This window comes from Maniola hyperantus, chromosome 25, assembly GCF_902806685.2.
Source record: "Maniola hyperantus chromosome 25, iAphHyp1.2, whole genome shotgun sequence".
NCBI classification, from domain to species: Eukaryota; Metazoa; Arthropoda; class Insecta; order Lepidoptera; family Nymphalidae; genus Maniola; species Maniola hyperantus.
This window is the reverse complement of record NC_048560.1, coordinates 2,261,411-2,282,184: the sequence shown is the minus strand read 5'-3', so window position 1 is coordinate 2,282,184 and position 20,774 is coordinate 2,261,411. Positions and strand designations below refer to the sequence as shown.

Below are 20,774 nucleotides of genomic sequence, written 5' to 3'. Positions count from 1 at the left end.
TCCCCCTTTTATAACCTCAAAAATGCGCGAGAAGTATTACAGTGCTATGGCAAAGTGAGCTTATTTTAATCCTAAAAACAGTGTTAAAGTGTACAAATTGTGACTATGCCGTCGAAGAAGAGAAAATACAATGCGAGGTTCCCAGCCGTAAGTTTTTAATGGCCAAAAGCTGGGATATAAACAAGAAATTGTGTGTTGTTTTTGTGGATTCTACGCGTTTGGCTATTATGATGACACTGTTTGCTTTTAGGGGCGAATTAAGAAGATAATGCAGACTGACGAGGAAGTCGGGAAGGTGGCTCAGGCCGTGCCAATCATAATCTATATCCTTTTTAATGAGATTGTAATTAAAACTCTCGATTGCATTTAACAAACAATACTTGGATCAATGAGCTCAATTGGTTACATTATTATAAATAGTCAAGGTACTTTTGTTGTCCTTTGTGTTTTTCGACGTTATTGACGCAGTTATTTAAATACGCACCCAGTTACAGTTAAAATATTTGGATAGATGTGTAATGTTTGTTTTGGTAACACTATTGTCAGGTTTTTAACTGAGAATCATATTCTGTTTAATATGAAAACTGCATAAGTAGTATATGGGGTTTCTTTCAATCAGTTGATTAAATTTAACTTTTTACCTATCTAGCAAATGAGTAGCTTCACTGTTTACTGGATTTCGGTTATATTATTCTAATAACAAATCACTGAAGTATCATTTACCTATTAGGTAAGTAAGTAGCAGGTGTTAGAATAGAATAGAATAGAATAGAATGTTTTTTATTCATGTAAACTTTTTAAAAGTGCTTATGAATAGTCAGGTTTAATTTACCACTGGTTCGGAATGCCGTTCCTACCGAGAAGAACCAGCAAGAAACTCGGCGGTTGCTCTTTTTAATTTTTCAATTTACAATGTTATTATACCGTACTATACAAGCCATTGCAGCCCCGTGCATTGCTGGAGTGAGTCAAATCCAAGCTTTTTTATCGTTTACATAGTCTGCGACTGTATAATATGCTTTTTTTAGGAGCATACTTTTAACACATTTTTTAAACTTGTGTAAAGGTAAGTCTAAAATTGCTTGTGGAATTTTATTATAAAATATTACACTCATTCCCACAAATGACTTTCGCACCTTCCAGAGGCGGAGCGCAGGAGTAGCTAGCTTATTTTTGTTTCTAGTTTGCCTATCATGGAGATCACTGATTTTTTTGTAACTGTGAATGTTTTGTCGTACAAAAATTATATTATTGTAAATATATTGGGAAGCTACTGTAAGAATACCTATTTCCTTAAATATCTCTCGTAGGGAATCGCGCGGTTTTAAATTATAAATTGCACGTATTGCCCTTTTTTGTAATATGAATATTTTCCCAATATCTGCCGCTTTACCCCACAGCAAGACTCCGTAAGACATAATACTGTGGAAATAGGCAAAATACACAATTTTTGCAGTTTCCACCTCAGTTACCTGTCGAATCTTTCTAACAGCATAAGCAGCAGAGCTGAGTTTACCAGCAAGTGTTGATATATGGGCATTCCATTGAAGCTTTGCATCTAACGTGATTCCCAGGAACACAGTGGTCTCCTCCACTTTTAACATATCATTATTTATCATTAAGTTAATGTCCTTGGTCGCCTTTGTATTGGGCAGAGAAAATATAACACACTTGGTTTTCTTTGCATTTAAAAGTAAATTGTTGACAGTAAACCAATGAGTGACCCGCGATATGGCATTATTTTCATCGTCAAAATTGTCCCTTAAGATCAGTACCCTTATTATAAATGGCGAAAGTGTGTTTGTTTGTTGGTTTGTCCTTCAATCACGTCGCAACGGTGCAACAGATAGATGTGATTTTTTGCATGTGTATAGATAAAGACCTGCAGAGTGACATAGGAGTAGGCAGTGAAAGGCTAGCAGACAGACAGACGGACAGACACATTTTCGCATTTATAATATTAGTACTCTTCTATGCGAATATAAGTTTAAATTTAGAATGATAGATAATCTCTATATATAAAAATGAATCACTGAATGTGTTGCTGATCGCAAATCTCGAGAACAGCTGAACCGATTTCGCTAATTCTTTTTTCATAATATTCCTTGAAGTACAGGGATGGTTCTTACGGAGAGAAAATTTAAAAAATCCTGAAAAAGAATTGACTGTTAGGCGGTACGAAGTTCGCCGGGGCAGCTAGTAATCAATAATCATTAATTTCTTTAAATATTTCAATATGAACTTAACTCAATGGTTTTACCACAACACCTCGTACTCTGGAGCTGTTTGTGGAGTCTCTCCTGGGGAAGGCCATGCAGGTGACCATGCAGCGCAATGCCAAGACCCTCAGCCCTTCGCATGTCAAGCAGTGCATACTAGCGGAGTCGCGGTTCGACTTCCTTAGAGACCTGGTGAGTACACTAAAATGGAAGAAAAAGTGAAAAAACGTGCTTGCTTCGCTCGCGATTTAAAGTTCGCTGATGTACCTAAGCCTCAATTTAAAATCTGTAGGGCGATTGTCTAAAACCTGCATCAATCATCGTTATAATCTCAATAGGCTACTTGACAATTTTTTTAAGTTGGTCTTAAATGGTTAATATTTGTCCTATTATATCAAAAAAATTAACACTATATTTTTTTGCGCCCTAAAAACCGTAAAACTTTAATTTAAAAAAATATTTTTCTTTTAGTTTTACGGTTTTTAGGGCGCAAAAAAATATAGTGTTAATTTTTTTGATATAATAGGACAAATATTAACCATTTAAGACCAACTTAAAAAAATTGTCAAGTAGCCTATTGTTCTGATTGGCTGAATTTGTGCGATTCTCTTTGCAACAATGCATTGTAGCCAATAGTAAGCAAGCGTTAACAGAGATGATTGTGATCGTGACATTATTTTCTGCCGCATATTGTACAATCACTTTCTTTCTAGGTGAAAAACATCCCTGACGTAACGGCAGCCGAAGAAAAAGAAATGATGAGTAGGGAGGGCTCACCAAATTCTACGAGGTAATCATAACCCATAGGATTCACATGCGCTTTTTGTTAATTTCAGATACATAAGAATCTGCGATTTACACGACAGGCAATTCTAGACCGCCCCCTATGGTGGGGGGGGTCCCTCCATTATCATCATCATCGTGTGCCTTCATCGAAACGAAGTTCGGAGGTCATCATGCGAAAAGCTTTTGTCCACCCCCTTATATCGTCCAACCATTTGCGCCTTTGGCGACCTGGAGTCCTTTTGCCTTCAATTCTTCCCTCCCCACCCCCCTCCATAAATGAAGTTCATGATATCAAAAAAATATACAAAAACATAACCTCAAAATGAGATTTTTAAAAAATCATAGAAAAAAACGGTGCATTACCTTGTCATGGGAGTGGTGTCGAGGGGTAGGTGACACTCCCTTCTCCCCCTTCCCCATGTCCTTCCCCCCTCGTGCTAAGGGATACTAAGTCCAACGCCACTTTTTTAATGCATTTTTAGGGTTCCGTACCTGAAAAGGAAAAACTGAACCCTTATAGGATCACTTTCTGTTTGTCTGTCTGTCAAGAAACCTACAGGGTACTTCCTGTGACCTAGAATCATGAAATTTGGCAGGTAGGTATATATTATAGCTGACATTTGGGGAAAAATCTGAAAACCGTGAATAACCCTAAGGTTAGATCAAACAAAAAAAATTATATTGTGGTCATGCACTAATAATTAGTATTTTCAATTTTCGAAGTAAGATAACTATATCAAGTGGGGTATCATATGAAAGGGCTTTACTTGTACATTCTAAAACAGATTTTTATTTATTTTTAGGTATAATAGTTTTTGATTTATTATGCAAAATGTCGATAAAATACGATTGTAATACGGAACCCTCAGTGCGCGAGTCTGACTCTGATTACTAGTAGTGCAGTTACACTTTGACATTGTTTTTTACAGGGTCTCGGACACAACCGCCCCTCGGAGGGTAGTCAGAGAAGACTCGAACAGTTCGAGCAGCTCCGACGTCAGAGTGCAAGCGACGGCCAAAGACAACCTCCGCCGAGCTATCTCCCTAGATACAGACAGACCGAAGAACGAAACTATCACGTCAGAGGCTATAGGTAAAACAATTATTTGATTTGTAGGGTTCCGTAACCTATAGGTGCCAACGGGACCATATTACTAAGCCTCCGTCCGTCTGTCCGTCTGTCTGTCAGCTGACTGTATCTCGTGAACCATAATAGGTTATAGAAAACTTAAAACCACAGATGTGTATTTCTGTTGCAGCTACAATATCAAATACATAAAAAACTATTATGTTCTAGCTGATCAGACTTCGTCCGCGTGGAATTAGATTTTTTTATAAATCCCGTGGGAACTCTTATTTTCAAGGATAAAAAGTAGCCTATGTCACTCTCCAGGTCTTTATCGATACCCATGCAAAAAATCACGTCAATCCGTTGCACCATTGCGACGTAATTGAAGGACAAACCAACAAACAAACACACTTTCGCATTTATAATAAGGGTACTGATTCTGTTCTAAACCGTGCGTATACCTTATACTTACTAATGGTTTTTTTCTATAGATTTAACAAAGAAGTTGGAAGGCAGGCCAATAGTAACAGCCAACTTCTACCAAGAGACCCAGACAGTGGATGTAGAAGTGCAACATAAGAGTGTCATAACTCTAAATCCTACGTATGCGAGCCCTCAGCCTTCCACGTCCCATTACGCAGGTAATACTTATTTTAGGGTTCCGTACCACAATGGTAAAATGGAACCCTTAGAGCGATTACGCACTCATCCAATCCCAGTCCGTGAAAATACGGAAATTAAAAACTCCGACCAAACTCGTATATTGCTTATGCACTAATATGATCTCGGATCCAAATCCAAGCTGTTCAAGTGACATGTTTGGCATATTTACGTTTGTCATTTCATACGCAGAGCTTACAGAGAGAGAGAGAGAGAGAGAGAGCCAGCGCGTGCCAGACCTTCGATATTTTATAAAAGCTGAAAGTTTCTTTGCATATTGTCCCCAACACTGGATCGAACATTCGTTTCTGAAAATTCAACATCCTAAGAGGGTAAAATAGGAGTTTGAAATTTGTGTATTCCACGCGGACGAAATCGCGGGCATAAGCTAGTATATCTATAAAAATGATGCAATATAGAAAATTATTTCTGTTTCCGCAGGTTTCAAAAGGGTGATGAATAGGAGTGAATCGCTACCCTACCCCCCCGTAGCAACCTACGTAGCCCCCAGCAAGGACATAGCACCCATACTAAACATAGACTTCTCCAAAAACCTCGCTGTGCCTGAGATCAAAGTCCTAGACACTGCCGTAGCTAGTATTGTAGGCGTTCCCAAAGAAGAAAAAAAGTTGCACCGACAGAACTCCAAAAAGTCTGAAGTCAAAAAAATAGAAATACCTAAACCCCTAATGCCTCCCAGAGTCGATATAGATCACCTAAATTCAGGGAACCTACAGATAGATGAAGACTATGATACCTGAATTATTTTGTAAGTATATATTCTAGTTTTTTTTTTGTTGTTGTGCTATGTTTTATAGTATGACGGTTTGCATGGGATTTGTTATCCAAATGGCTTCAGCGGTGTTCCCATTAGATTACAACATGGGGTTATCAAGGGGCGGACCAGCAAATTCCTGAAAGGCCGGCAACGCATTGGCGGTTCTTCTGGTGCTGCAAATGCTTATGGGCGGCGGTAATCACTTAACATCAGGTGATTCACCTGCTCTTTTGCTCGCCATTTTTATTTAAAAAAAAATAGCTATTACCACAGAGTTTATAGAAATTTAGCCCCAAAAAGTAATTAATTAATTTAATTTAATTTCTAATTCAATATTCGGTTCCAGGTGAATGTTCTACATCAAAAACCAAAATTTCAGATTTGTTACTCATTTCGTCAACGAGCCTGTGACACGCAGACAGACAGACAGACAGCAGAATGACAGTAATAGGGCTCCGTTTTTACCCTTTGGGTACCCTGAAAATCATGATCTAATAAAGCATCTAATAACCGTTTGAGTATGTGTTCACCTAAAAAATGTTGAAGTTAATATATTTAAAAAAAAAATACCTATTAACATATTATAAAAAATCTCACTGACAAACTGCCATACATTTTAGACGGCATCACACTTACCACCAGGTGAGATTGCAGTCAAGGGCTAACTTGTACCTGAATAAAGATAAAAAAGTAGAAAGGTGAAATTTTCGCAAAATGTTTATTTCTATTGCCGCTATAACAACAAATAATAAGAATTTCAAAATGATTGCCAATAAAAATTAAAAAAAATTAAAAAGTGGTTCTTGTACAATGGTACGGAACCCTTCGTGTACGAGTTCGACTCTCACTTGACCAATTTTTTTTTTCAATTTTTACGTTTTCTGTTTGTATAACAAATCCTCGTGCATTTGAGTTGTTTACCAGTCTAGATATATTGTATGATAAGTTCGTTAGGTTAATAAATGAATAATTAGTTATTTGTTTTTCTTTTTTTGTTTTTTTAGTGTGTATGGAATACGAATAGTCTTATTTTCTATATTATATATTTCACCCAGCCTCATCGTAGCAAAAGCCCGTATTCGAGTGCCCAAATGACTGTAACCAAATTCTGCCCGCAGGCAGAACGGCGCGGCGTCTCAGCGCAAAATTGGCATTTCTCAAAATGTCCCTTTTGTCATTTTTCAGAATGTCTTCTATTCTATTACTAGCTGAACCGCCCCGGCTTCGCTCGGGTGGAGTTTAGAAAATTGAGGGGGAGGTTGAATTAAATTTTTCTCTCCGTAAGAACCTTCCTCGTACTTCAAGGAATATTATTAAAAAAGAATTAGCGAAATCGGTTCAGCGGTTCTCGAGATTTGCGATGACCAACACATTTGGTGATTCATTTTTATATTATAGATACTATATACTATCCATACTAATATTATAAATGCGAAAGTGTGCCTGTCTGTCTGCTAGCCTTTCACAGCCCATCCGTTCAACCGATTTTGACAAAATTTGGTACAGCGATAGCTTGCATCCTGTGGAAAGACATAGGCTACTGTTTATCCCGGAAAATGAAAGAGTTCCCACGGGGTTTTAAAAACCCAAATCTACGCGGACGAAGTCGCGGGTATCAGCTAGTTTCTCATAAAGTTCTTTTCTCTAAATATCCTTTCTAATAACGTCCTTTTTGTCATTTCCCAGAATCAGGGGGCACACGAGTGCCCCCGCCCAGACGAGTGTCTTTTTCTCAGAATGTTCTTTTCTCAATATGGCCTTTTTCAAAATATCCTTTCTAATCTTTTTTATTGAACATCCTTTTTGTCATTTCTCAGTATGTCAATTAAGATTCTACAATTAGGCTGGGCGAAGTATTTTTGCATGCATTCGTTTTTTTCGTTATTTCGTATTAACGTAATAGTTATTATGTTTATAAAGTAACATGTGTGATGGTTCAGACGGTCTGAAAGTACAGCGTCATTCATAATTTCGTTGTCGTGTGAACTTGATTTTTTTATTACGCACCACGCGTACGTAACTTTTCGTTATAAAATACCTACATACTGTTTAAAATACAAAAATTGAACTTTTAAATGTAAACCTACGTATGCGATAGATTTTAGTGATGAATAACGATTGCAACTGTTTTAAATAAAACAAATAATCGATAGTTTCGACCACTATTCGCTTAATATCGATAACTAAATCATTTCATCTCTAATTTAGATCATTGCGTCAAAAAAAAAGCATATACAGTGCGACAAAGCTATCTTGGCGCGTTGCAAAAATCGGAACTAACGTTGCCGTCATATGATCCCAGCGCCCCCTTTCAATGTCATTCAAGTGATAAAAGAGTGTGACAAGGCCCAAGTGCCACTGACAGTGCGACAAGGCTCTTTTGGCACTTGAATGACATTCACAGCGGGCCGGGGGGCGCTGTTGGAGAATAAAGGCTTAGAATATTTAAACAAGAACAAAGAGGATACTTGACGGCAACGTTAGTTCCAAGAAAGCCTTGTCGCACTGTACTTATCCCCGAATATTCAAACCTTTCTTAAAATACAAGTGCACATTAGTTTGACTTTTTTCATACCACTGTATCTAGCCACGGAGAGAAGTTAGTCATGACCAAGACAGAAAACTCAGTGGGCGTTAGCCATTTTGATTCACCAACCAACCACAAACGAAACTACCATATGTTTACGAATTGAATTTCGAATGTGTTTCGAAAACATAGTTACTCTAAATAGTGTAGCACAGAAAAGTTTAGTTTCGTTTGAGATTGGTTCGCAAAATGGTTAACGTCTACTAAGTTCTTTGTCTTTGTCATTTGTATGGGAGTACGTAACAGAGAGAGCGCTATAGAGTATAGAATAAAATAAAAACTCACCAATTTTAAAGTGTTCGCAAATATTCAGTGAGGTTTGAGTATTCGCCATTCGGCTATAAGTTATTTTCATTGAGCAATATTAGAATAGATTCTACGCGTTTCGATCTTATCAATATCACATAAAAATCATTGTCAGTGCTTATGTTGAGATCTATAGACACTTAGGACTGTTAAAACGAGATAGCGTTATCTTGCTGGCATAAATCTGTCCCGTTCTAACTGGATTCTGACGGCGCCTTCCCACTATGTCGTCACCGTAATTTATCGTTGTCGTTTTGTATGAAAGAGTCATGGACGACAGTTAGTCGTGTCGTCCTATATGTGAACATCTCCATTCAAATACACAACCCATGACGCTGTAAACTGTACGATTATTTATCGTCACGACAGAGTGAGAACGCGCCCTTAGACTGTCAATAAAATATAGCTTTATCTGTGAGACTGGTTTCACTGTATATTTTTTTGCACGGATAAAACTTTGTATGTACATGGCGCTTGACGACCTCCCTGGCACAGTGGTAAGCGCTGTTGTCTTATTAGTGGGAGGCCCCGGGTTCGATTCCCGGTTTGGAATTTTATAATTTCTAAATTTCTGGTCTAGTCTAGTGGGAGGCTTCGGTAGTGGCTAGTTACCGCCGTGCCGCCAAGCGATTTAGCAAAACCAAAGGGGTGTGTGTTTAATAAAAAACTGCCATACCCCTTGCAGGTTAGCCCGCTTCCATCTTAGACTGCATCATCACTTACCACCAGGTGAGATTGCAGTCACGGGCTAACTTGTATCTACGAGTATATTATGTATATGTACGTACGTAGTATGACCCTCTACTATACCCTATCCACAGATAGAAGTTAATATAGGGCTCTCTCTGTTACATAATCCCATACAAATGATAAAGACAAAAAGTCAGTGGGCGTTAACCATTTTGAGTGACCAACTAATCACAAACGATCCTGTTTTCCGCACTAGTCTATCCACGAAAAAAAGTTAACCATAAATGCCTTAACGTACGATGCCGTGTGAAACCAGCCAGACCCCTAATTGTGTAAGAAAAACGTATTAATCGTCAACAAATTCTGCCCTTTGATTGGCTGTGAAAAAATGTAAACAGCGAATCAACCAATCAAAGGGCGGAATTTTTTGACGATTACGATAACGATGAATACGTTTTTGTTATACAATCGGTGGGCTGATCTCGTCAATAATTTTATTGCCGTGTGAACACGGATAAAGTTATATTGAGACCGGTATACGGTATTTATCGATTGTACCCTTACAGCGGATAAAATTAAAAACGATTCTTATGAATCGGATATTGTTAAACCTTTTACGACCGTTACGCACTTATCCGATCCGAGTCCGTGAAAATACGTTCCTTTTTGTTTTGTATGGGAGCTTATGACATTATGTCGTAGATAATCGGTATTCTCACGGATGACGGAAGTGTAGTGTGTAATCGCTGTTACTTCTACCTAAGTATAATTTGCTAAAGAATGTGTACAAAGTGTATGTTAAATGTTATATCCAGACAAAAGAAGTTCTAAAAAGAAGTCTGATTACAAGAAATAAATTCAATTTGTAAATATTTGTTTCAATTTTTCAGTTTTAACAATTTAAGCCTCAGCCACTGAATTCTGAAAGGTCGGTGGTTCAAACCTCACCGGTTGCACTATTCTTGCACCTACTCCTAGAACAAGCTTTACGCTTAGTTGGAGAGGGGAAAGGGGAATATTAGTCACTAGTTGATGCCCGCGATTTCGTCTACGTGAATTTAGGTTTTTAAAAACCCTGCGAGAACTCCGGGGTTTTCGGGCCTATGTTACTCTCCAGGTCTTCAACTTTACCCATTATTAGTATAGTGGGTATAGTTGAATAGATAGTTGAAGAGTCCGCGTGAATACTAATTCCATGCGGACGAAGTCGCGGGCATCAGCTAGTTGTTTTAAAATCTTCGGAATAGTATTAAAAATCACGGCATGCATTGCCAGACAACGTTGTCGTGGCAACTCTCTGCCAGACAACGTTGTCGTGGCAACTCTCTGCCAGACAACGTTGTCGTTTCAACTCTCTGCCAGACACCCTTAAAGCTTAACAATCTCTAACGGCAAAGCCGTGCCGCCAAGTGAGCGTTTCGGTACGATGCCGCGTAGAAACCAAAGGGGCATATAATAAAAACTGCCATACCCCTTCCAGGTTAGCCCTTTCCATCTTCGACTGCATCATCACTTACCACCAAGTGAGATTGCAGTCGACCTAGTGGGGCCCTTGATCTAAGTGGACTTGGAAGATTGAGACAATCCTATTATTATAAGAATCATCAAAATCGGTCCAAGGGAAACAAGAATAATATTGACTTGATGGACACGCCATATGACACTCGAGTCGATACATACAGATGACGTTGCGCAGTTACATGAAAAAGTATTGTGCAGAAGTATAACAATAGTACGCGACAGGTCGAGATGGCAATAGGGGTATGAGGTGGGAGGACGTCCCGTACACCCGCACGCCACTCGCGCTCGCCCGCACCTGGTTAGCGTGGGGGCTGTGCGGGGCGTCCCCACCCCGATTGCCATCTCGACCTGTCGTTGACTATACATAAAATAAAACGAAAAAGTAATTCCATTTTCTTTATTCAGATATTTACATGAAATAATTATTTTTAAGTTATAGTATTGAGATAATTTCGCGTAATTGCAATAATACAATATTAGTCAATAATTTAGATTTACATATAAATAATAATAATTGCGGCTACATGGGCTAGATACAAGGAAAGATGATTTTATAACTAAGTTGTCAGCAAATTGCAATAAAGTATAGTGCTAATTCTCATGCAACACATTTTTTACTTAGGGTACAAACACATTCCCTTTGTCCGGATCGTGACGCAACAGAAAGTGATCAGAGTCATATATAAGACCTACACACTATTATTTGTCGAGACGCGCTCCGATTGGTCGGTTGTTATCCCAAATTACAATACAACACACGAAGATGTTCGCACAGCTTTATTATTCTGTTATACACAAGACTTCAAATTATTTTAGAGCAATTAAAAGCCCTCTACTTGTTAGCATTAGCATATGTTCATAAATCCAATTGATAACGAAGTACTTGTTTATGTTAGATTAATCCAGCTGTAACGCTTATGACGCGCGTAAAAATGTCGTAGTACGCAAATGTTCTTAAGGAGTCTTTATGCTTAAGAGCGTCCTTTGTCTATACTACAAATTAATAGTATAAAACAGCAACTTAGGGCCTGCGCACATTGGAGGACGGGGCAGCAGAGGATTTTAATTTTATCAATTTAATTTAACATTTATACAATCGAAATAAAATATGCCTATTTCAATGCTCGGTGCTCCAGAGAAAACTGAGCTGCGATGCTCAGAGGTAACCGAGTATTGAAATATGTACCTTATTTCTATTGGATAAATATTAAATTCAATTGATTTTATTTTATTATATTTTATTTTGTTTATTTGAAAGTAATCAACAGCGTAAATACATAATTATTATTTAAATTTAAATCTAGGTATAACAGAAGGCCAAAAGAGATTACTTAAAATTATAATTAAAAATCCCGTTCTCTAATGTGCGAAGGCCCGTAGCGTTTGTGTCTATTATTTTATGTTACAACACACATATTACATATAGTAATACATTTTTAGTTCCCAATTTTAATCAAGAAAAGTTTTGTGTATAACAAAATTTACCATCTACATTTTGCAACGTAAACATTTGTCATAGTTTAAATAATCTTATCTATGTGCAGTAAATCAATACATTATATACTATTATTATGACGTGTATTTATTAGTTTTGCAAGCATATGAAAAGGTATATATATTTCAGTAACTGTGTAATACTTTGACAAGCGTCTGAGGGACCTTTACATTTTTGTACGGATTTCGATTACAAATCAATACTTATAATATAGTAAATAAATAAATACTTAATGGAAATTGGATTTAGAATCTAGGTTTTTTCAGTTGTTTTTCAAGGTATTGAATTTCGTATACTTAGTGTATTATATAATACGCGTCGCATCACTTCTCTCGTCTCTGCACCAATATATCTTGAGCTTAAGGACAGATCTTTAAGAGCTTGTAAAAAGTGTTAATTGCATAGAATTTCTTTACGAAACCTGTACAAAAGTGTATAAGGTCCTTACAATTAAATGTATCATTATGTTATGGACGAAAATGGACCTTAATGACATGTACTTTAAATTCGCGGTTTTTATCTTTTTTTACTCTTCTATTTTTGACGTAAATAATAATAAAGATGATAGTAGAATGTATTAACATTGTTTAATTTAAAGCAGAATTATTATGGAGGTGATACCGGGGCCCCTTGAAGCTGAAGGCCCTAAAGACTAAAGGGGGCCTGGCAACAAACACAGCCTAGACAGATACAAAGAGGACTACAATAAAATTTGAAATTGTGTTTTTAAAATTAAGAATTACCTCCAGAATTAATAATGCAAGCAAATAGGTTCAATTTCCAATATAACGTATAACCAATTATCGAACAAGATTAATACTTTGTGAATAATTTGTCATAATAGAAGATAAAACCAAGAGTGAAAATTGGTCTGTCCATGTTAATTTTATTCTCTTCGTATCATCTTCCGCGTGGTTAAAGTATTTCCATTATTAAGTATACAATTTTCAAATACAATCGACGTATATAAAATGTAAAGGACTTATATTCCTATATAGATTTCAAACTTTAGCAAAATCTACGTCTAACGGCATCCAATCAGTAAAGGACTGTCTTTATAACATGATATTTTTTTATAATAATTAGTGAACCGCACGATATTTCGCATACAAATTAAAAGCGAGGTGGCCACTTTCGCCGGCTCCGGTCTTTATTATGAAGGCCTCAGAAAGCCCACAATTGACATTTTAGTAAGGTGGTTATTCTGAAAAGGCCCCTAACAGTTAGGGGCCAGAGTCATTCATGCCAAACGAAGGCCCTGAGTCCCTCATCGGAATAAAGTATTCAGGGCCTCAGTTCCCCATTTACCAACATCTTGTTTTTTAGACAGTCACACTACTGAACGGCTACACTAACATTGTATGTCCTAAATCGGAACTATATACTTTTTAACAAATACATAATATGTCTCTTATTTCTTAAATCTATTTAACAAATTTTGATTTCTCTCATTATTAGGTTTTACTTATCGCCAATTGGTTACCGATTTGGTTTTTGAAAAATGGATGAATTGTTCTAAATTAAAACTGTGTACCATAAAACTCAAAATATTTTTAAAAATTCATAAAACAAACCAAGATATTTTATTTAAATTATAAAGGATTATTATTTATTCGATTAGGATACATAATTAATTATATTGCATAACACTGTTTAAAATTTCCCGAATATCGTTTTCATATTTATCAATATTCAGTATTACAATATTTATTAAAATTATTCACATTATTTATACGATTCAGTTCTTTCTGGTACACGCTTTTTTTAACAATAAAATCAAGAACCTTATTATTCACTAATTATTATTATTTATTACATAGGTAGGTACTACACTCTCGACGATAAATAATTATACAGATCTTTGGATGCGCACTTTTTATATAATTATTATGTATAAATTATAATTTATACACTAAAAAAACGAAGCTTGACAGAAGCGCCTTGTGATGGTCATTCAGTTGTACAAAAAACAAACTAAACAAATTTTAGCTCAGAATCAAGGATGACATTGACAGGATTTAGGCTTACTTTGAGTTTGCTCAGACTTTACTCAGAGTTAACGAGACAGACTTATGTCAGACTTAAACTCTGTCTCGTTTTAACTCTAAAGCCCTCGCTTAAACCTCTTTAGACTAGCAAGAACTTCTTGCAAGTTATTCCGTGAGTACTTGCAGAATTGTTTACACTACGAGCAATATTGTACATGTACATACATTTGTGACTTGCGGCAAGTCCAGCATGTTACAAAACTTACGGAAGTGATTGTTTACACGGTAGAAATAGCTTGGGAAAGTCAACTTCTGCAAGTTTTGTTGCTAATCTAAACCTCGCTTTAGTAAAGTCTGAGGAAAGACAAAGTGCGCTATACAGGGTTAAATAAAAAATACAGAAACCTCTCGGCACGTAATTGTTATCATTAAAACTAACACCTTTTGTTTTGTCAGTTCTGTTCGAACCCTGTAGCCTGTACCTTTAGAGTACTTTCTTTATGGAAAAAGACGGCATAATCTATTGTTTTAAACAAAAAAGTTATTTAATTTATTTTTGTGCACAATCGAATGAGCAGCATAATAATAATAATAATCAAAAGGGTACATATTGAATAATATAAAACAATTGTTAATCTAAAATCTCATTTCACTACTACTTAAATTAACATGATAATTAATTAAAATCTTAAAATAAGAATACATTTTATTTTATTATTTTACGGTCACAAAATTAAAATAAACAAACGAAAAAGACTAGATCGTTAAAAATCATTATAATATTACCTACTTACTCATGGGCGATTTAATTCGACTTAGTCTAATTTTGGAACATTAGGTACCTATTGGTACTGATTCTGAGCACAACCTAATTTTAGAGTATTCGCATGCTCTTCTTACTAATGTAATATGAAAAGGACAGGCGCAGTTTGACAGTTTTAAATTTAATTTTTAGATGTTAAAACCCGTGATTTTAGCGCACAGTCACGAGCTTACTGTTTAAATTTGTAGCATGCACTAAAATTTAGAGTCTTTAAATGTGAAAGTCATGTTCTGCCCTTTTTTAGCATTGTTAAAAAGAAAAGGATGCAGAATGCAGATACTCTAAATTAAGTTTAGAGAAAGACAACGGAATCGGTGCCATTTTGTTTTTATATCTCAACGATATTTTAAGTCATATCATTCGATTTAATCATCCTTGTAAAGCCCCTATTTCACGTTGGCCCAACGTATTCGGCGAGTGCCGGCCAACGTTTGAACGCGTTCGCAAATTGGCAAATCGGCCGAGCGTGTTGGGTCAACAACACAACAAACTTCAAAGTAAATAAAGTTTAGTTAGTTCAAGTTGTTATCAAAAATCCCTCTGTTCAGGATAACCGAGGCCGCCTCGGGTATATACGGCCGTGTTAAGAAGGTCGCGCGGTGCCGACGGCTCGCGTATTACGCGACCACGTACGAATAATGGACCGCGCAATTACATAACTCGAAAATAATAGGTGATTGTCAGACGAGTTTGTTGAAAGGTTAATTTTGTTCTCTAATAAATGGTGTGTAAAGTTCACTAGTTATCATTGGACGCCCAGATATCCCTCATCATCAAGCACAGGGCACTTGGCGTCACTATATGATAACTAGTTCCGGCTCGAAGGACCATAATATGGTGGTGACCTTCTTAACACGGCCGTATATTCCCGAGGCGGCCGCGTTTATTCTGAACACTTCCGTATCCACGTACACTACATAGTACTTTAGCTTGTCATATTTTACTTAACTAAATTATTCTTTGATTTAATTATCACAACATTAGACAAAGTCGAATATTAAGCCCGCACTACTTACAATAAAAAAATTCACAATCGCAATGAGATTTGTATGAAAAAAGTATAAAAGTTTACACTTAAGGAGTAAAACATGGTGCTAAGAGTAATTCTAAAATAATTCATGCTACGGAAATTATATTTATATTTGAATATTAATGCAATGTCTATCACACACGACCGATAATAATGACGGTCCGGCAAAATATTATTACAGGGTGTAACCAGAACGCTATCAAAAACTTAGCGTATTCAATACCAGTAACCATCTGCCTCATTTTGGATTTCGTATTTTTCAAACCCGCAATGCGCATATAGCGAGCAAAACTCGGGTCAATACCCCACTTACGACGCGGCATTGACTCCGAGTGACCTACTAACTTAGCGTTCGTTGACTTCTGGCGTCAGTCAGATGTTTTATTTGCAATATATCGTAAAGTTTTACAAAATAATAGGATTTTTTTATTTATTTTTTCGCGATTTTTTTAATGCTATCATATCAGTAATCATCAGTACTATCACTTGTCTTCGTTTTTGCCAGCGTTCTAGTTACACCCTGTATATATCCGGAGTATAACGCGTAAAATTTAACTCCTCACGCGCCATTTTAACGTTTGTGTCAAATTTCATGTCAATAGTACAATTTTTAGTCCTTATTTTAAGGTGAACCGTAGTTTTGACATGACAGTTGACCCATAGAGTTAAAATGGCGCATTGGCGGAGTAATTTTGTACGGACTATATAGGCAAGTGTTACCAACTTTGGCTGACCCAATACGATTTTTGTCGGAGAAAAGGAAAAAACCTACTTAAGCATACGTACAATTTTCACCGTCTTCAGACGACCGCAGTTGAATAAAATTCGGGTTAAGATAAAACACGGTAGTCTGCGTTAAAGCTGAGATGGAACCCAGGAAGGGGGACACGGTTTTAGACCCGAAGACAGGTATAGTATACGGTCTATTTGGCTTCTGGAGCGAGCTTGGATGGCTGGAGTGAAGACTTCGGCGGGGAGGGGCAATGCACGCACAACAGACGGAAACGTTTAAGTGCGGAAACCAGCCCAGAGCGAAGAAGAAGAAGAAGAAGGTATAGTATAGCCCTTCCAAGTTAGCCCGCTATCATCTTAGACTGCATCATCACTTACCACCAGGTGAGATTGCAGTCAAGGGCTAACTTGTATCTGGATAAAAAAAAAAATCACGAGGGCGAGTGGCTGATGTTTGTGTGTAAGTTGTATCGGTATAAGTAAGGTACACTAAATGTGTGCGTTTGCGAGCGCTTGCTCGCGACTGATTGGTCCGATGTGGACGCACACTTACACAATGTCCGTGTATACGACGTAACCACAAGTAAAGTCCACTCGCCTTCGTGAATTGCAAGAACTATAAGCACATATGTGACATCATATCAGAGCCTCAATAGCTCAACCGGTAAAGGAGTGGACTGAAAACCGAAAGGTCGACGGTTCAAACCCCGCCCGTTGCATTATTGTCGTACCTACTCCTAGCACAAGTCTGACGCTTGTTTGGAGAGGAAAGGGGAATATTAGTCATTTAACATGGCTAATATTCATTTTAAAAAAAACATCTCGGAATACTAAATAGTCGTTTAGTCGACACAATTTTCAAATACAAATATAAATCGATAGTTTAGGCTAAATTGTAAAAAGAAATTTACATAAATAGGTATTAATAAATCTTAATAAAAGAACACGTTTCATATAGAATTCACATACAGTACGCGACAGAAAGTAATGTACATCGGCCTTTAGAACGACATTTCGGCTTTGTAGAGCGTTGTGTCTGTCACTCATACCTATATGACGCTTTGTCGGTCTCAACGCTCTACAAACCTGCTATCTCCTTCTAAAGGTCGAGGTACATTACTTTCTGCCGCTGTACTGTAGATAAATAAGAGACTGCCGAGCGGGTCCGATCTCTCGCTCTAATTGGTTAGTCGAAGTGGGATAGCGATAAATATGCGCTTGCTTTCAAGTATTGGAAGTGAACTCTCCATTACTTCTAACTTCATGGTCATTACGTAAAATTGGTCACTTCATTTAAAAAAAAAAAAAACGAAAAAAACTGCTCAAATCAGCACACATAACAAAACTACATTTGGCAGTGTCATTTATTAATATTATTTATACATCAAAGTCTGGCTAGTAATTAGTAAGTAATTGAAATTCTCAAAATGGTTCACGCCGACTGAGTTTTTTGTCTCTGTCATTTGCATGGGATTACGCAACAGAGAGTGCCCTATATTAACTTCTCTCCGTGGACAGAGTATAGCCGCTTCCTCTTCGGCGGTGGCACAACTGCCTGGATGATGCATATAGAAAAGATTTGTTTGTCTGTCTCTTGAATCATTTATACCTATGGAAAATTTTGAATAACAGCAAACAATTTTAAATTAAACACACCATTTCATATCGAGTTTATGCGCGCTTGAATTATTTAGATTTCCACTACATATTTCAATTCATGTTTTTTATTGTAATTAAATTTTCTAAACAGCCATAATATCATAAGTTTCAATATAATAAAAAAGTTTAACCTAGTTTTATACACAATTTATAATTATATAATATATTACTATTATAAAATAGGACGTTACAAACATGTGGATAGTAATTTAAATAATAATAATTATGCCAATATTTAAAATTAGAATATTAATATAATATTGCAATACCATTGTCATGAGAAAAAATATGTTCGATCATTAAAGTACTAGATATGCTATCTAATAGATAAAGTCAGTTCCGTGCGCTTATGGTCCGTTATTTCGTAAGTCGAGTTTAATTATGTTAACAGCAGAAACAGTAGTCACTACTTAACCCATATTATAAATGACAAAGTGTGTTTGTTTGTCCTTCAATCACGTTGCAACAGAGCAACGGATCGACGATATTTTTGGTATGGGTATAGTTACGAATTTTAGTTCTTATTCTAAGTAACTCTGAGTTAGTGGCTATTGGATTACTCTTTCTACTATTAAAGAATTTTTAACTTATAAAACGTCGAAAAAATTATGAATATTACTTGTACTGTAAAATATTACCTACTATTGTATCTTACTATTGTAAAAAATTGAATAAAGGTTTAAATGTTTAAGGGCAAACCGTACTTTTGACTCATAGAGCAAAAATGGGGAGTGTGATAACCATTCTAAATTATCGATTAAACGTGATAACCATTCTAAATTATCGATTAAACTAAAAAAACCCGTCAAATGATTGTGACGTCACATACCAGTATTTCATAGAAGTTGACATATTAAGCGCACGTATTGACATTTGATATAAAAAGTTACCAATTTGACTAGTTGTTAAATACCGGATTGAAATTGTAGCAATGAATTGTACAGCTGGTTCATTCAATGAACCAGCTGTACAAATTGAGCAGTTATTTTCGATATTAAGAGACAGCATATCTTATACATTATTGATTGAAGAATATAACTAAAGATAATAATATATTATAATGCATAAAAAACAACTTTTCACGAGCCATTTGAACTATGTGTAAAATTTCATGTCAAAAGTACGATTTTAATCCTCATTTTAAAGGTGAAAAATACTTTTGACATGACAGTGGACCCATAGAGGTAAAATGGCGCATGAGATGTCATTTTGTACGGACTATAAAGGTTTTTTTAATATACTGTGTTATAATAATAATGATTAATCGGCGGTAATTGACGGTACAAAGAACCTAAAAGCGCACTTCGTATATTTTATACACAGCTGTAAAGCAAAACTAAACTTTTTGGTGCCTATTCGGTGGTACAAACTACATGTCTAATGGCCCCTCTTCACAATCGGCGATTAATTATATACGACTAGCTTATGCTCGCGACTTCGTCCGCGTGGACTACACAAATTTCAAACACCTATTTCACCCACTTAGGGGTTGAATTTTCAAAAATCCATTCTTAGCGGATGCCTACGTCATAATAGCTATCTGCATGCCAAATTTCAGCCTGATCGGCCCAGTAGTTTGAGCTGTGCGTTGATAGATCAGTCAGTCAGTCAGTCAGTCACCTATTCCTTGTATATATTTACTACAGACGAGCACGATCGTGTGGAGTGGAGGGCTTACTCGCTTGTAGTCGCCGATCATCGTCCACAATCGTCACAGTGATCGCAGCCATCAGTGAGTTGTCGATTTTTCGCGCAAGCATCAAAAGGAATTCGCCAACCATGCTTAGAAAAGCAATGATGAGGTCTAGGTTGGAGCGCGCTTGCCTAGAAGATGCCTACCAATCCGCACGAGGCCATTGTGACAGACTATGACCTAAGCCCTTCTCATTCTAGGAGCAGATCCGTTCTTAGTAGTTGGCCGGTGATTGATCACGATGATGATGATGATGCTATCAATAATAATCCTTAGAGATGTGTTACACCGAATAGGCAATATTATAGTAAATTATTTGAACATTACTAATTGACCTAAAAGCCACTTCGGGTTAAATATTTGAATATTATCAATATTAGTACAATCTAACTACTAATATCAATTTAAATATTAAATATTTATTAATAATAATAATATACGTATTATTATCGCGTATGGAAGGTATCCCGTATTATATACCAAGCGAATCTATTTTAGTATAACATTATACCTATTGCAAACTTTGTATTAGGTATTATTTATTTATAATAATATATATTATTTTAATTAATATTATATTAGGAACCAAATATTACATACAAATAATATTATTTATTTCATTTATATATTTTATCAGGATGATTACAATAATTTAAAAAAATACATTAAACACAGGCATTAAAAATACCGAGTATAAAATAATATTCAAAAGAATAATTTAGTAATTATATACGCGTA

At 36.3% G+C, this 20,774-nt stretch overlaps 1 protein-coding gene across 1 annotated transcript; it reads left to right on the top strand.

Moving 5' to 3' along the window:
• Positions 1–5: 5 nt before the first annotated feature.
• On the top strand, positions 6–9,967 carry NC2alpha (negative cofactor 2 alpha). Its single transcript, XM_069507240.1, has 7 exons — positions 6–147; positions 251–321; positions 2,267–2,411; positions 2,933–3,009; positions 3,935–4,098; positions 4,566–4,715; positions 5,176–9,967. The coding sequence occupies exons 1-7, from the start codon at positions 106–108 to the stop codon at positions 5,493–5,495; spliced, it is 969 nt and encodes a 322-aa protein (XP_069363341.1). The 5' UTR covers positions 6–105; the 3' UTR covers positions 5,496–9,967.
• Positions 9,968–20,774: the final 10,807 nt, after the last annotated feature.

What these genes read in the sequence shown, in the direction of transcription:
- NC2alpha (XM_069507240.1), top strand. Translation starts at nt 106, where the DNA reads ATGCCGTCGAAGAAGAGAAAATACAATGCGAGGTTCCCAGCC. An exon ending in TCGACTTCCTTAGAGACCTG is followed by an intron (nt 2,412 to 2,932) that starts GTGAGTACACTA and finishes CTTTCTTTCTAG; the next exon opens with GTGAAAAACATCCCTGACGT. An exon ending in TATCACGTCAGAGGCTATAG is followed by an intron (nt 4,099 to 4,565) that starts GTAAAACAATTA and finishes TTTTTTCTATAG; the next exon opens with ATTTAACAAAGAAGTTGGAA.